The sequence below is a fragment of the Lithobates pipiens genome, unplaced genomic scaffold (assembly GCF_037356315.1).
Source record: "Lithobates pipiens isolate NorthernLeopardFrog02 unplaced genomic scaffold, aLitPip1_a1.2 Scaffold_8, whole genome shotgun sequence".
NCBI classification, from domain to species: Eukaryota; Metazoa; Chordata; class Amphibia; order Anura; family Ranidae; genus Lithobates; species Lithobates pipiens.
In genome coordinates, this window is record NW_027507903.1 from 535,735,318 (window position 1) to 535,751,612 (window position 16,295).

The 16,295-nt window shown below is 39.5% G+C and overlaps 1 protein-coding gene across 7 annotated transcripts in view; it reads left to right on the forward strand.

The window, feature by feature from the left end:
• The window catches only part of PAX8 (paired box 8), a 42,255-nt gene extending 26,294 nt beyond the window's left edge, over positions 1–15,961 (forward strand). For 3 of the 7 annotated variants that reach the window (XM_077469576.1, XM_077469578.1, XM_077469577.1), the window contains exons 10-13: positions 361–549; positions 6,210–6,308; positions 11,381–11,470; positions 14,788–15,961. In XM_077469576.1, coding sequence (XP_077325702.1) covers positions 361–549; positions 6,210–6,308; positions 11,381–11,470; positions 14,788–14,864 — 455 coding nt within the window. In that variant the 3' untranslated portion in view covers positions 14,865–15,961. The remainder of the gene's footprint in view (positions 1–360; positions 550–6,209; positions 6,309–11,380; positions 11,471–14,787) is intronic. The other 4 variants (XM_077469580.1, XM_077469581.1, XM_077469582.1 and 1 more) reach the window with 3 other exon arrangements.
• Positions 15,962–16,295: the final 334 nt, after the last annotated feature.

The window sequence follows — 16,295 nt, forward strand, 5'->3', positions numbered from 1 at the left end:
TGGTTACATATTACTGGATGCCTAAAGCCATGAAACTGCCAAAATTCAATCTGGAAAATCTTAATTTATTTGCACATATAATTTAAATGTAGACAGATTTGCATGTAGTTTGCTGTATATGGCAAAATACACTAAATAAAACTGAGGAAAACATTATTTTTCTCTGATTTAGATTTGTATAAATTCAGCACAGAAAATTAATTTTGCAGAACCATTATAAGTCATTAGGAAATACAATGTCATTATATTCACAGTGGGATTTGTTATTTTACACACGGCTCCATTAACCAATCATGTACCTCACACTTATTTTGTTTTGTTATTTTAAGTTTCCATTTTCATCTCATTTCATCATTACAGAGCTGTCATCATATAGCATTAAACAAGAGCCATCTGACAGTTCCAGTGCAGGCTCCACCCCTCCATCAATATATAGTCCTGCCTTTTTGGATCTGCAGTCAATTGGTTCAACAGCTGCAGCCACACCCTTCAGCGCATTTTCTCCTGCAGCTTCTGTGTATGGACATTTCACCTGTCAGGCAGTTACAGGTATGGATAATTGATAGACGCTACAGTATTCACAAATGCTGCAGTATGTTACCTGAAAGATATTTTACCATTCTTTTGTAATACAGTTAAGTTAAAAGACCCCCCCCCCCTCCAAATAGCAAGCAATTGAGCTGCAAGTTTGAAAATGACTTGCTAAGCTATAGCTAGACTTGCCAGGCTTCACAAATTTTTTGCACAATTGAAGCAAGTCCGCATTGCATTACTCCAGATCAGTAATCTTTGCAAATATTCTGCAAGTCTGCTGCAAATTCTGGTTTAGTTATGTTGTGCAATAGTCATCCCACCACAGGGGGCACTGTAACTTGCAGAGCTCTTGCTGTAGACTCACCACTGAAACTTTGCTTTACCTAGAGACTTTCCATGCAACTTTGCTACAAATTGGAAAAGTATCAACTAGAACTTGTGCTTCAAGTGCTTTGCAAGTTGACAGCTTGCCTGTGAAAATGTGCAGCAAGTTAACATACTTCAGACACTGCCACAAATTTGTGGCAAGTTATTCTTGCTATCTGGGTAACTATATCTATTTTTTAAAATATTCTCTCCTCCCCTCCTCCCACCTGTCCTGCCTAATCTGTATTAAAATGATCTGTATACTTATCTATCTTTAATCGGCTCTGGTCCAGTCATGTAATCCTGTTTGCCCTAACGTTGTAAAGTCCAACAAAAACTGTTGGCACTATATAAATCCTGTATGATAATAATAAAATAATTATTATTCCGGGAGCTGTGATGTCACTCATAGGCTCCCATAGCCCAGCTGTTGTCAGAGCTCCCTCTCTCCCCTGCAGCAGCCAATCACTGATACAGGAGAGCAGGAACTGTGGGATCACATGACGGAACCCACATTTACATTTATACAGATCTATACAGATTAGGCAGGATAGGTAGGAGGAGGAGGGTGGGAACATTTTTAGGAATAGATATAGTTAGGCTTTTCTTCCACATTAAGGAAAGCTCCATTTAGCAAGCTATGCACAGTGCTAAACATGTTGCCATGTTTTTAATTACATTTTGTAGGCACATGATGCAAAAAACATGTTATAATTGTCTCATCAAGCTTAACAGAACAGTAATTGGACAATAGAACGTTGGATGGAGGTCTATAATTTAGAAGTACGATTATCCCCTGACCACAGACCAAGTCCTTTCTCACACCTTTCAGTAAAAATCCAAAAATGTCCGAACCAGAAACAGTCATTAATTGTCTATGGTCCTTCCCAGATAGCAAGGAAAACTTGCCACAAATTTGTGGCAGTGTTGAATTGTAAGTCTGCTAACTTGCTGCACATTTTCACTAGCAAGTTGTGCACTTGCAGAACACTTCAAGCACGAGTTCTAATTGACACTATTCCAAATTGGTGGCAAATTTGCATGACAGGTCTCTAGCAAGAGAAAAGTTGCAGTGATGAGTCTACAGCAAGAGCTCAGCAAGTCACAGTGACCCCTGTGGTGGGATGACTATTGCACGATATAACTGAACCAGAACTTGCAGCAGACTTGCAGAATGTTTGCAAAGAAATTAGATCTGGAATCACACAATGCGGAGTTGCTGCAATTTTGTAAACAAACTTGTAAAGCCTGGCAAGTCTAGCAATAGCTTATCAAGTCATCTTCAAACTTACAGCTCAATTACTTGCTATCTGGTTTAGACATGTAGCCATCCACAGTATCCTATATCCTCACTACATTAATAGCAGACTTAGTGGTCCATGGATATGAAACATTCAAGTCAAGAAACCAGAACTTCAGCTCCCATACCAACACCGCACAACACTTTAGGTAATAACTCTTATGCTTCTCCTCAAAATTCATAAAATAGTTTTTTAAATTAGCTGGTGAAATTTTTTGAAATGTAATATCTTGCCAGGTTGTCACTCACTAAATGAGATTTAAAAGCAGGGATGTGGTAGGGGGTCCCTGACTACAAACCGAGGGGAAGTGGGGAAGAAGTTTAGGTTGATGAGAAAAAAGATGGGGGTAGGAATAAATATTTTCAACATATTTTCACCAGTAAAACAGAAGGCAGGACAGTGGCACAGAGTTTAGAACTATTGAACTCTGAAAAGTCTGAAAAGTGGTAACTTACTTATTGTGCTTAGTCATACACCACATACAACATGGCTGAATTAGTTTAGTACGGGTATGTGCATTTCCATTCAAATCTTGAAATCTACAGTACACTTCTGCATAGTTTATGTTGCTTTAGTTAATCTATTTTTTTAATATTCCTACACATCTAAAAAAAACTCCAACTCAGAAAAAAAAAAACGAAATTTAAACAGTAATGAAAATTGGGAATTCATTTTAAAAAATTGACTATTATTCATGCCTTCTAAGAAAAACTTGATATTGACAATTATGATTTTTAACCATTCATAAAATGTAATGGCAACTCAAATCTCAGAGGAAAAAAAAAGATTGATGACTGATGTTGAAAACCTAGTTGATCTTTTTCTAACCCATGCTTAATGGTGCTTCTAAAATATTTCAATAGTTTGTTGATTTTTCTTAGTTACTATTTTCTTGAGGCAAAAAATGACAAAGACAAACCACTATAAAGGTTGTGCTTGAAGGGAACAGGTCTTCTTTTCATAACATGTGCTAAGAATGTTCCAAATTCATAATACGGCCAAGTCCTGACCCCTTGCTACGAAGCCATGCCCTTGTTGAGCATCAAGGCAAGTACATACAGCATTCCCTCTGCAACATACAGTACACAAGGGGAAGAATAAACCTGTGTTCTTCTGCAGGGAGTTAAAGTGTTACTAAAACCACAACAGTAACATCTGTCTGTATATGCAGAATAGCATGCTTGTTATACTCACTGTGGAACTTAAGGAGTTAATCCTCTGAATTGTGTAAAAAGGCTCTTTGATCCTGTATGGGCAGATCCTCCTCTCCCTGCAGGGTCTTTCTCGGCAAGGCTAGATAAGACACAGTGAGGGTAGTACTGCTGCACATGCTCAGTTTGGTCTCTCTTTCTGGAGAGAGCATTTCCTTGTTGATCAGAGCTAGCCAGGTCACATGATATTGATATCACACATATGGGCGTGTATACAGATCCTAAATGACAGCCCAGTCCCTCCCTCCTCTACCATGCCCAGTAACTAAAAAAGAACACAGTGGGTGGGATGTCACATCTTGATTGATGGATGGATGATCCGCCTCTCATATAAGCATGAGAACACAGGCTATAGTGAAAATCTCCTCCTACCTGAACACTCAGCACTCGGGCAGACCCTGCAGTTTATCACATGACTGTGGTATACAGATCAGCCAAAAAGGTATATAGTGGTAGTATTTTAATGTAAAAAGATTTATAAGCTGTGGGCACTGTGGGGGGGGGGGGGAGTTGCAGATGAATTATTTTCATATTACTCGGTTTAGTAACACTTTAAGCTGGCCAAACACCCGTAAAATAGAATTTGAATTTTCATACTGGAATTTTTCAAAAGTAATTTGTCAGAGCATTCCATCTTGCCATTACAGAGTCAACTAAATAGAATATGTGCCATACAAAGTATTTATTTGTTAAGAGTACATAGGTCCTATATTAATTTAAGGGGAAACCATTTGTTTGAGGCTATCATAGACTTTAATTGTACCATTTAAGGACTTCCACACATGGGTAAATATATAAAAGGTAGTCTTTATTACAGCATTTAAAAAAACACACACATACACAGACAGATTATGCAACAAAGGGCATCCAATTGCTCTCTATGGACTGGACAATAATGTAGTGATGGCAAAAAAGGCTTAAACTTTAAAACCTCTCACGCAATATATATATCCAGATTCTTCTCAACATGTTTCGTGGATAAAGTTCCGCTTCTTCAGGAGTTTTTAAGGCCCAAGCACAGAAATGTGTTTCTACAGAAAAGAAAATAATAGTTATGATACCAGCATGACAAAAGGCAACAACGTGTACTTAATTGCAAAGGCTGTGCAAGATCTTACCCTCAATGTGGGCGTGGATGTGGTGTCACAGTATACGTCTATCCTGGTGAATATGGGAGCACTACAACAGGGGGCATGAATTCCCAGCCTAGTGGTGCAGAAATTTGTCATCAGATAGGGAGCTAGGAAAAATCTGGATATATACATTATGTGATAGGTTTTAAAATATCAGCCTTTTTTGCCATCACTACATTATTGTCCAGTCCTTAGAGAGCAATTGGATGCCCTTTGTGGCATAAACTGTCTGTGTATATGTGTGTGTGTTTTTAAGTGCTGTAGTAAATACTACTTTTTATATATTTACTCACGTGTGGAAGTCCTTATATTGTCAACTAAGTTTGATAGCCCTTCAGATTTCATACAGACCTGATCCTTGTATGGAATCCCAGACTTAATAAGTAGGTTTGTTAGCATGTGTATAATATGCATAATGTTCTCAAACAAGAACCACATTCACAGTTAGAATTTCCTTCATTCAAGAAATTTTTTTCCATCCTAATTGACTTTTTGTCGCTATGTTTGAAAACGTTTGTCATTTTGACACCACTAACCATTAACAAATCCAACAAATCTTTTGAAAACAACATTTTTTAAACAAAATACTACTACTTTTGTGTCTCTCTCTGGCAAAAATATATTAGCAGCATAGCTATTAATGGTTCATTCTAAGATTTGGGAAGAATAATAGCAAGAATATGTATGCCAAGGAAGAATCACTGTGGCAGGTTGGAATGATCAATGGATTTAAAATTATTATAGCTTTAGAATAAGGCAGAGGTCTCCAGATTGTGGTCTGAGGGCCTGATGCTGCTCTTTGCTAGCCTCTATCTGGCCCTTGGGGTGCTATTCCTGCCAATGATATGAGGCAATATTCCTCCCACTGACACCAACAATTGGGCACTATTTCTTCCACTGATACAAATGATGGGGCACTATTAGTCCCACTAATACCAATGATGGGGCACTACTTGTCCTCCTACTGACCACAAACCCTTTGGCCATGTTTCCACTAATGCTGGGCCCGGGACATTATCTACCCTCACTGGCTACAATCCGGTCCCCTAATGTCTGAAGGACAGTGAACTGGCCCTTTGAAAAGTTTATAGTGATGAAAATCGCATTTATCTATGGCCAGCTTTACTTTGGAGAAATTTCTTCTTGTGTCTAGCAGGCAGCAAGACAAGAGAAATCTCTGTATTGGGACACAGATGACAGGGGTTGTAACTAATTCATATTTTATCCAAAGCTGAAAAAATCTTTGGGCATATACCTGTGTATAAATTAAGGCTATTAAGAAGGATAAAAAGTTAGTTTTATTATAAAGAAACAAGGTTTTACATCTTTTCCTCTTTGTCCACGTTAGAAGAAACAAAAAACTGCCTTCCATTGCTGGTCTCTCCTGAAAATGCTAGGTCCCCGGTTGTCATAAAGATCCTTTGGCTTCAATACACTGACCTAAACAAGTAAAAATAGTATTTCTGACTTTTCTTTGGAGCTCATTTGCTGCATGTTTGCTCCTGATCTATGACCAGCCAGACACAGCCAGTCAACTAGCAGTTCTAGAAAATCACAAACAATGACAACCCCAAGATTCTTTCCGCGACAGATATACTTTGTCTTATAATGTTAATCTGGGTTGCTACAAGGAACATCAATATTGCCTCTTTAATCTTTTACAGGACGTGATGTTGTGGGGCCAACTCTTCCAGGGTATCCACCACATATACCTAGTGGTCAAGGAAACTATGCTTCATCTGCCATTGCTGGAATGGTTGCAGGTATGTTATTGATGCCATTCTTTTAGGTTCCTCTGGTTTCACTTTCCTCTCAAGCTAATGCTTTCCAATATGGAGAATGTAATGTCTGTGCCAAATAGATGTAAAAAGTAATGCACCTCCATACAGAATACAATCCACGTTCTTGTAAAAGTTCCATTTACTAACATTTGGAATTTTTTTGTAACTAAAATCTCTTTGACAGCTGAAACAGCATTAGTAATGTGGACCAGATATCTCTATTCAGTATGGTGAGAAGTAATATTGTTAGACCTTTGACCAGCAGTCTGGTCAAACTGTATATACAAGAGATCCACATTTAAAGAAACATTGGTGATTGTTGCTCCATACCTGCAGTTCTGAGGACCAATGACTTCAGCAGCTGCCAATGGTTCTATCCTGCTGGAGGAACAGCTCTAGGGAGAGTTAGGGCTTGTCTAGATGGGCAGCTTGCTTTCGGGTGGATTCAGTTTGCTTTAGAGATCAGTTTGAGATATTTCTGAGATCCATCAAAGTACCTTTACAGGTGTTTCTGGCCTGCAGTTGACCTCCTTCTGGTCTGCAGTTTCCTTCTGACCTATAGCTGACCATTTATTGACCTTCAGTTGTCCTCCCTCCATGCTGTATCAAGTTGCATTAGCATTGCCCTTGACTTGTATGAAGAGAAAAACTGGTTCCTACCCAAATAAAAACCCATATACAAAGACTGAACTCTAAGATTAGCTCTGATGGTATGAACATGAACATGCTCATGCGAATATTGGAGTGGGGGTTTATGTGCAGTTAGATATTTTTCCTAATATACTACCATATGTATGTGTAAATGTATCCATAGACATATGATGATGATATCTACCCAAATCAGCCAGTTTCAGCCAGACTAGGGAATAATTGCTCTATCAAGGAATACCAGCAGGCACTCCTGACAAATGTGCCCTAGGGAACAATTTAGCTGGGTTAGATTTTCTCCAGCCAGTCGCTATTGTTTTTTCTCAAGATTAAACTGGCACTGGAGACATCTACACACTTCCTTTACAATGACTGAACCCCATGGATGCTCAGGTGATACTAACATGCCTGTACATGGACACATGACTTAGCAAAAATAATATTGTTTGGCATTTTTTTGGGCAAATTTATCCTTTTATATTTAAGCTTTGTCTCACTGGTAGTGAATTCCTTTACTGTTATTAGATGCCACCACATTTAGCGGGGGTTTATATTCGTGGGGGTAGCTAGTTACCAAATGTCATCAACGCATATATATAATATGATAAAGAGCCATTGAGAATATGACTGACCCCAGGTGACCTCTACAGGTATATTTAAATGAAAGAGAAATGCAGAATGACGATTTCCCCCCACCCACACAACTCACAGCTCCGGAACCTGCTGAGCCAGCGTGTTACTGTGTTACCACGGAGATGCGCTTAATGCAGCGTTAAAAATATAAAGTACTTATGCCCCCTCCCCAGCCACACACACCCGCACGCACACACTCCTTCCTCTCCTGGAGCGTGAAATGAGATTGGTCAAGATAAATAAAGAGAAGCAGTTATAGTTTAACTCTGTGTGTATATGAGACAGAACTGTTCTCAGTTCCCAGTAATCTGCATGCCCATTTATCCTTCACATAGGCATGTTAGGTTAATCTACTTAGGGTGCAGGATGCTTTGGGAAAAATAATGAATATTTTATTTAATGGTTTTAATATACAACTCTTTAGTACAAAGATTTAGTAAGGGTCATATATTGTAATAATCCACAATATATATAGGATCAACTATGTTATGCTGCTTATGTACTGATCTGGCAACATAAACAATGAAATTTCAGTGTTGGGTAGAATTCATTTAAAGTATAGGTGTCTCACCGAGTTGCAAGCTGTCTATCATCATCAGGAATCCATTATATTTAATTAATCATGTTGTCCCGTTCTTCTAACCCTAGAGCGACCTGAGAGTTGCTTGGCACCTAGTAAGCAAGACTTGACTTTTCAGAAAATCAAGTACCAACACACATAGATACCACTTCCCACCATGTCCACACTTAACTATGGGATGTGGTAGTTCTTAACTGAAAACTTGAATGTGGAATATGAAGTCTTCCGATTGGGCCACTTTTTCTTTTGACAAATGTCTAGGAGGGGAATTCTTTTACTTTGGAGAAATGTTATCCATTTATCCTCCATGTAAGCATGTTTGATTAGTCTACTTAGGGTGCAGGGTGCTTTGGGAAAAATAATGAATATTTTATTTAATTGGTTTAATATACCACTCTATTGTACAAAGATTTAGTAAGGGTCATCTATTGTAATAATCTACATTCATATAGGGTCTACTGTATGTTATACTACTTATGTATATTGGTCTGGCAACATGAACAATGGCATTTTCGGTGTTGGGTAGAATCATTTTAAAGTATAGATGCTAAACCTTTAGAGTTGAAAATTGTCTATCATCAGCAGGAATGTCCATGATTAATCATGTTTGTATTTTGAAATAACAAACCACCTTCAATTGATAGCAGCGTTTTTTACATCATTTGAATCCTGCTAGGATTTTTGATTCTAAATTCCAACCCAAAACAATAATTTAAGCTTTTATTTATGCTGTGTCCCCTGACAAATTCACCAATATTTCATATGAAGTATTTGACAGGGATAGCATTGCTGTCTATTGGGCTGTTCCACCTACTGGCTTTTCACATCTATTGGACAAAACTGATTTTCCCACATCTAGGTTTTAGCTCTGTTACTACACCTTTTATAGTTTTAGGTGTTTCTAAGATTAAATTTACAATTTTTTCCCCATCTTCAGTAGATATTCACTCATCTCGCATAGGCTAATTTACACATCTCAACATTCTAAGACAAGTTAGGATTAGTGTGACAATAAAATGTCCCTGGAAAATGAAGTGGCCTCAGCAGAGTGTTGCATAGGAAACCAAATGTTTGGTGCCAAAGAGCTTTAGTAATGGAACCGCAGTGCTTGGTGATCCCATCCACATTTTGGCATTCCCAATACTCCTGTTCTATTTTAAATACATAGAATGTTAAATACATTAGAAACCCAACCAGGGAGAGTAGAACTTTATAGTAATAGCTATGGTAGATGTTCAGATCTGGGGATTCTAGTGCAGATAGCTCTCCTTGGTAGGGCCTGGGATATTTAGGAAACCAAGTTTGTGGTGTAAGTCTACAGCATTTACCAAAAAAACAAAATGTCAGGTTTGGGTGGACTGATTTCTTATGGCCGTGGCAGGGGGGGAGCTGGGAACACCAGAAAATAGATAAAAGACCCTAGCTGGTGTTCCAGTATTCTGCTCTTCTTACCCTACGATATATACACACAACAGGATAGAGGATTGGACGATAAGGCAGATTGCATCTGTTTACATATGGTGGCCTTTACAGTGTTTTTGGAAAATTTCTGTTTTCCATGAATACCATATTTAGATGTGAATTAGATAATAAAGTGTATCTAATTCATAACAATTAAATTCCCCAATTTTCCTCTTTTTTATGCTAAATATTCTAATAAAACATTTTGTTATATATGTTCTGTAATACCTGTTGGTCCTGCCAGAAATCCAGTGAGCTTGTAACTTCTGTTAGTAACCTGACAATGCTGCCTCTACTGTGCTGAAATCCCAAGCAGTGTTATTCGCCTTGCCCAGTTCTTATATGTGGACTATAGAACTTCTCCCCCTTATGTTATAGAGATGATGTTCTGTAAGTCCAAATCAGAAGCAAGCAGTCAAGGGCAGTGTTTCTCAACCTTTTTTCAGTCAAGGCACACTTTACAATTCCACAAAATCTCGAGGCACCCCATTCTAAAAAAAAACAAAAAACCGAAATTAATAGTTTTACATAATGCAGCAAAACCCATATGCTTCGATCACCCAACATTAGCGGTGATTTATTCTTCCAAAGCAAACACCCTTGCACACTTGTACTGATTAGTATTCCAGTGATTTGCTTCTCCCTCAGTTTCTCACCCTCACTCAGCTAATGTGATCCCAGTGGTGATGGAGAGGGGCAAAGAAGGGGCAAACATGGCAGCTGTGCAGATGCCCAAAGTCCTCCTTATCAACCGTTGATGTCATTGGTTGTTAGGACACTGGCGGCTAGAAGGTTGTAATGGTGCACAATGAAAAGCTGTGGTTTTATGTGACTAATAGGCAGGCTTGATCCACCTGCTGGCTTGTATACAATTTTTGGGCAGTTTCTAGGCATTTTGCTAAGGCACCCCTGAAGACACCTGAAGGCACCCTGGTTGAAAAAGGCTGGTCTAGGGTACAATTCAAGAAGAAATGGCTGCACACCACGGCAAGTCCTTACACCATTTATTATATGATCTCCAGATAAAGTGACACAACCAGGACACAAACAGGCTGCTGCTAGTTGTCGCGTTTCATACAAACACTGTGCTTAATCATAAGTATAGTTAAGCAGTTTTTGTGTAAAACACGTCAACTAGCAGCAGCCTGTTTGTGTACTGTTTGTGTTGCTTTATTTTGGAGATCATACAATTAATGTTGTAAGGACTTGCTGTGGTGTGCAACCGTTTCTTCTTAGATTGTATGCATTATGGAGGCGAGCCAGGCCAGGCACCCATGTGTGGAGTCTATTAGGCTTGTCCATCTCACCAGGAACAGAGTGTCTTTTATTATCCAAGCAGTCTAGGGTGACAACAGTGCTCCTACACAAATACAGTACAGTGAGCGAAAATAGTCACCCCACAGCAGGTGTGTTACTGGCAGGATTGCTATATGAAAATATAGCTGAAAATAATCCTGAAAAAAAAGAAAACGAATGCAGCCACCGATTTAAAGGATTGGTAAGCTGCAATGTATTACATGTTGTGTTCTTGGATACAAGTTAAGCCTTGCTCCTGCCATCAGGTGGGTTCTTGTATCTTAAAAATAGTTCCTATTAGACTTTTGCAGGGGTCTGCAGATGGGTGGGCAGGTTGTCCTATGAGTGAGATATCAGCCGCATTGCACAGTCACACTGTTAAGGTAAGATCTTCTGCCCGCTGTTCTGTGTGACCTGACAGCTCTTGTTTTCCCAGCAGGAAGCGATTACACTGGTAATGCATATAGCCACGGGGCTTACGCCGCATACGGAGACAGCTGGCGGTTCCCTGGTTCCAGCCTGCTAAGTAAGTACATTGGAAATAATAGGTTTTGTAGCACAGTTATTAGAGAAAAAAAAAGGAGAAGCAGTGACATTATTTTTCAAGTACAATGCTCTTTCTACCAGCTTTCTTCAGTTCTCAGCACTGACTATACCTAATATCCAGGTATATGTTGGCTAGACTATATACAGGCAGACAATATGTGGTAACCCAAAGCAACCAATAATCATGTTTTAATGTTCTGTTAACAGTACTGAAACGTGATTTGTTGTTATGTATTACAGTTTACACAGCTCTATCTACTAACTCAACATTCACAGGTACAGAAATATATTCCCACCCATTAATTTATTCATCAAAATTTCCCTATTTCAAACAGATGTCAAAGGTCTCACTATCATAAAATAAAAATCATAAAAAACAAAACAACTACTTTACCAACAAATGTTACTTCTGACTTCAGAGGTGTGCACAGCCTATTGCATTAGGGTGTGCTCCTCAAAGCTCAAACGCATATGTGCGTATGCATGTGTACATATACTCACATTTTTTTGTTTGTTTTTTACAATTTTATTTGTTTGGTTGTATGTTTTTTTAAAAACAAAATTAGGAGCCCCATTAGGGGGCTTTGGTAAAATATCAGGGGTTTAAACAGGGGGAATCTGCGCCACGCAGGGTTTTTAGGGTGTGCCCAGGCACATCTGGCACATCCCGTGCACACGTCTACTGTATATCTGAAACTATATGCCATATAAAAAGAGACATGGCTTGTTTATCACTGTTGGTTCTTTCACTCCAGCAATAAAAGTGCCTGTTGAGTGTCACAGGGCCACAGAACTGACACTTATAAAATGGAATTTTTTTATAGACTTTGCTCTGACCAGCACAAAAAGTACCTTCATTATTTAGTATAAAATACCTGGGTTCACAGTAGCTGCAGCCACGGCTTGAAGTAGGGGGTGCGGTGCGTCCCTCTTCTCTGTTTCATCTGCAAATCAGATCATTTTTGCCTGAGTTCGGACCTGAAACAGAGCCAAAGACGCACAGGACCCTTTTCCAGTGTGGACCGTGCCCACCTCGGATATGTGTGAACAGGCTCCATTGAGAGACGGTCACGGTCTCCTGTCATGCAAATTGAATGCGGGGAAAATCCACATCCAATTCACATAAGTGTTAACCCAGCCTTAACAGTCAGTACACTGCAAAAGTTTGTGGTAGATGGTGTTTGGAAGATTTTATCACCTAGCAGCTTCAAGTCTCTTAGGGACTTCAGTGGCAAGACTTTCTGTGTTTAAGTTTCCAGGTTCTCCACCTTTAAAGCGGGAGTAAACCTGCTGATGTTTTTTTTTTGTTTTTCTGACCTGTAAGCGAAAAGTCATAATGAGCTAGTATGCACCGCATACTAGCTCATTATGAAATGCTTACCTTAGAACGAGGCCCCGACATCTGGCCCGATCCACGCAGAGGGAGCTGACATGTTCCCTCGGCGTGTCTTCTGGGTATCTTGGCTCCGGCCACTCACAGTGCCGGAGCCACGATACCCAGAAGACACGCCGAGGGAATATGTCAGCTCCCTCAGCGTGGATCGGGCCAGATGTCGGGCCTTGTTCTAAGGTAAGTATTTCATAATGAGCTAGTATGCGGTGCATACTAGCTCATTATGACTTTTCCCTTGCAGGTCAGAAAAAAAAAAAACATCAGCATGCGCGTGGGAGATTTCTTTCTGGCAGGGTCCGGCATCTGCCGGGCTTCCAGCCGAGAATACCTTGTGCGCATGCGCCGCTGCAGTCAGCGGCGCATTGCGAGGGGAATATCTTCTAAACCATACAGATTTAGGAGATATTTTTTTTACCTACAGGTAAGCCTTATTATAGGCTTACCTATAGGTTAAACTTACAAAAAAAGACTATACAACCGCTTTAAATAAAAAGGAAAGGTGTAGGAAAGTTCTAGTTTCCCTGCTGTATTTATATTCTATTTCATATTGTGAAGAATGCTTCAGGTCTGGGAACATGCCAAAATTAGGCCCAATGCCCAGCATTTAATTGTAGAGAACCAGAACCAGCAAGATCTTACCACTGAAGCCACTGATATATATTAATGCCTGTGATGCTACTTATGCCACCAGGTTCTATGTATAACTCAAAGACAAATTCTGGTTCTTTAACTCATTGCTGCCCGTATGCCAATATGTATGTTCTAAAAGCAGGAACCTTGTAGAATAAAATGGTGGTAGTTGCAAATATTTTTGTCACATAATATTTGTGCGACAATTTATTAAATCTATATTTTCAGTAAAAAAAATTTCAAGCAAGGCTGACCATACATTATAAAATTTCCTTGTACAATTTCCTTTAGATTTACCAAAACCATATTATATGAAGTCAAACCTAAACAGATTTGTATGCAATCAGGCAGGCCCTTCCACTACATAGGCAAATCTGATAAGAAAAAGAAAATTGTATAATGTATGGCCACCCTAAGCCTTACTGTTCATTTTCTTCAGAAAGCAGCCACAGCCTGATTAGTGAAGCTTTTCCCCTGCCAGCGTATTGTGCAGAGACAGTTCTCTGTGGAAGCAGCGATCTCTCTGCAGAGTCCGACCTATAGCTCTGTGTTTAGCAAATCCAATGCTCCCCGCTGACTTCAGGGGTCTAGTTCTGACTCGGCGGGCAAGGGGGGTACGGACCACTGCCAAAAGACCACTGCTTTCCCTCAGCGAGAAAAGCCCCTTCTCTACAAGTCAGTCTGCGATTAAAGGATAAGATAACCTTTAGAACCTGTATTTAGGATGTAACATGTTCCAGCAACCCCACCTCACCCCTTGAGCCCCCCTTTTTCCCCACAGCTGCCATCATATTTAAAATTGTGCAGCCGCGTCATTCATTCACAGAGCCTACCATGCCATTCAGCTTGTATTTCTCAATGAACTACAAGTGCACTGATCAGCACACTCATAGTCCATGGACACTTCCTCCAGCTTACTAACTGAAAGCCAGTACAGAGGGGCAGAAACCGTAGGAGCGTAGGAGTCGAACATTCACCTATGATCCACTGATCGTGGGTGCAATGCTTTGCAAGCTCCTGTGCAAAAAAAATTATAAATGCCCATTTTTTTCATGTAAACATATGCACATTTATTTTTATTTTTTAAAGGTGAACTTAGCCTTGAAAAAACAAAACACCGTCAGGTCATGTCTAGCAATGTCCAGATCGATAACTTTGACCCATTTTTTATGTGCTTTGGACTTTTAGTCATGTGGTCTTCATATTATGTGTAGATGGTTTACAAAGCAATATTGCACTAAATAACAGATTTCTCCCCTTATGATACTTTCCAGGTTCTCCATATTACTACAGCTCTGCTGCAAGAACTGCACCCACCTCAGCCACTGCTGGAGCATACGACCTCCTGTAGTTTGATCATGCCTACCACCATAGCCAGGCCCCGGGAAAGTGACCAAAAAAAGATGCCGACACGGAGGCGAAGTGACAATGTTACTATGGACAAATCTTCAGTTATCAGTTTTCCATTAATGCTACTCCTGAGCAAAAAAAACAAACAAACACACTTTTAGAAAGATGGCTGTCAAAGTTACAAAGCAGGACCCGTCACCAGAGCCATGCTTTCCATTGTTCATCATGTATGCTTTACCCAAAATCCTACATTACACTGTGCACAAGGACAAGTACAGGGGAGTCGGTGTCTGGGAAAGCTTTTGGAGCAGTTGATTGCTCATAACTGTTACCAAAGGTTGAGTTCCTGTCAAACAGCAAGTCTGCAAAGAAAAGAAGATATCATTATTGACACAGTATATGCATTTACTGCTTGCTTGGGTTTGTCTGGAGTTCCCTCTTAGTTTTTTTATTTTTCCATACTTCCCTGACTTTCAAAATAAAAAAAAAACAATGTGGCCCACTAAGGAAGTCTCTGATCCACTTAAACTATTTAAACTACACCCACGTTTGCTAACATTGCTTCTAATTTGGACAATCCCTGCACTTCTCTGGATTCGGAAGCACAATCAGGATTGACAATACAAAGACATATGCTGTACACAGCATAGGAACCTATGGAAGGCTCTTTGTATGCAATCTATAGAATAAGGTTTGTATACGGGAGTAGAATGCAGGTGCCATAAAACATCCCCACCTAGTGTTCAAAGATCAAAACTGCAGGGTTGGTGGCCCTGTACATTGTGTGCGCATGTGTACACACACTCTTCTGTCACAATGTTTACCTCATGCCTGAAGCTGGGCATCATGTGTGCTTTAGCTTTCCCTCTGCAATAAACATGGGACCTCGGAGGTCAGTGTCGGTGCACTGCACCCCTAGTTCTCACTTAATGCCAATGCATGGAATCCCCTACAGGACCACAGGGATACAGACAGGACGGTGCTTCCTCTGCACTACTGTAATTTCTCCACAATCTGTGTACATACCTGAGTTACAAATACTGTGTACATAAATTATTTGTATAATAAAATATTTTAAATAAATAAGCATGAACTACACTTGGTTGTGCACTGTGTCTATTGTAAAGAGAAATATTGCATATGAAATTTAATGTTCTTTTCTATCCAGTGGTGTTTATTAGGCACTGCTAAAAAGAAACTTAGAAAATATGTATATATATATATATATATATATATATATATATATATATATATATATATATATATATATATATATATATAATTTTTTATTTTTTTTATTTTTTACAGAGTTGCATAGCTTAGTACCAAGTCTATGTACACACTGTTGAAGGAGTCAGGACAGTATCCTCCTCGAGTCCTCGCTACTTTGTTCAGATAAGGCCCTACAGAGTTTCAATAAGAAAGAGACAGT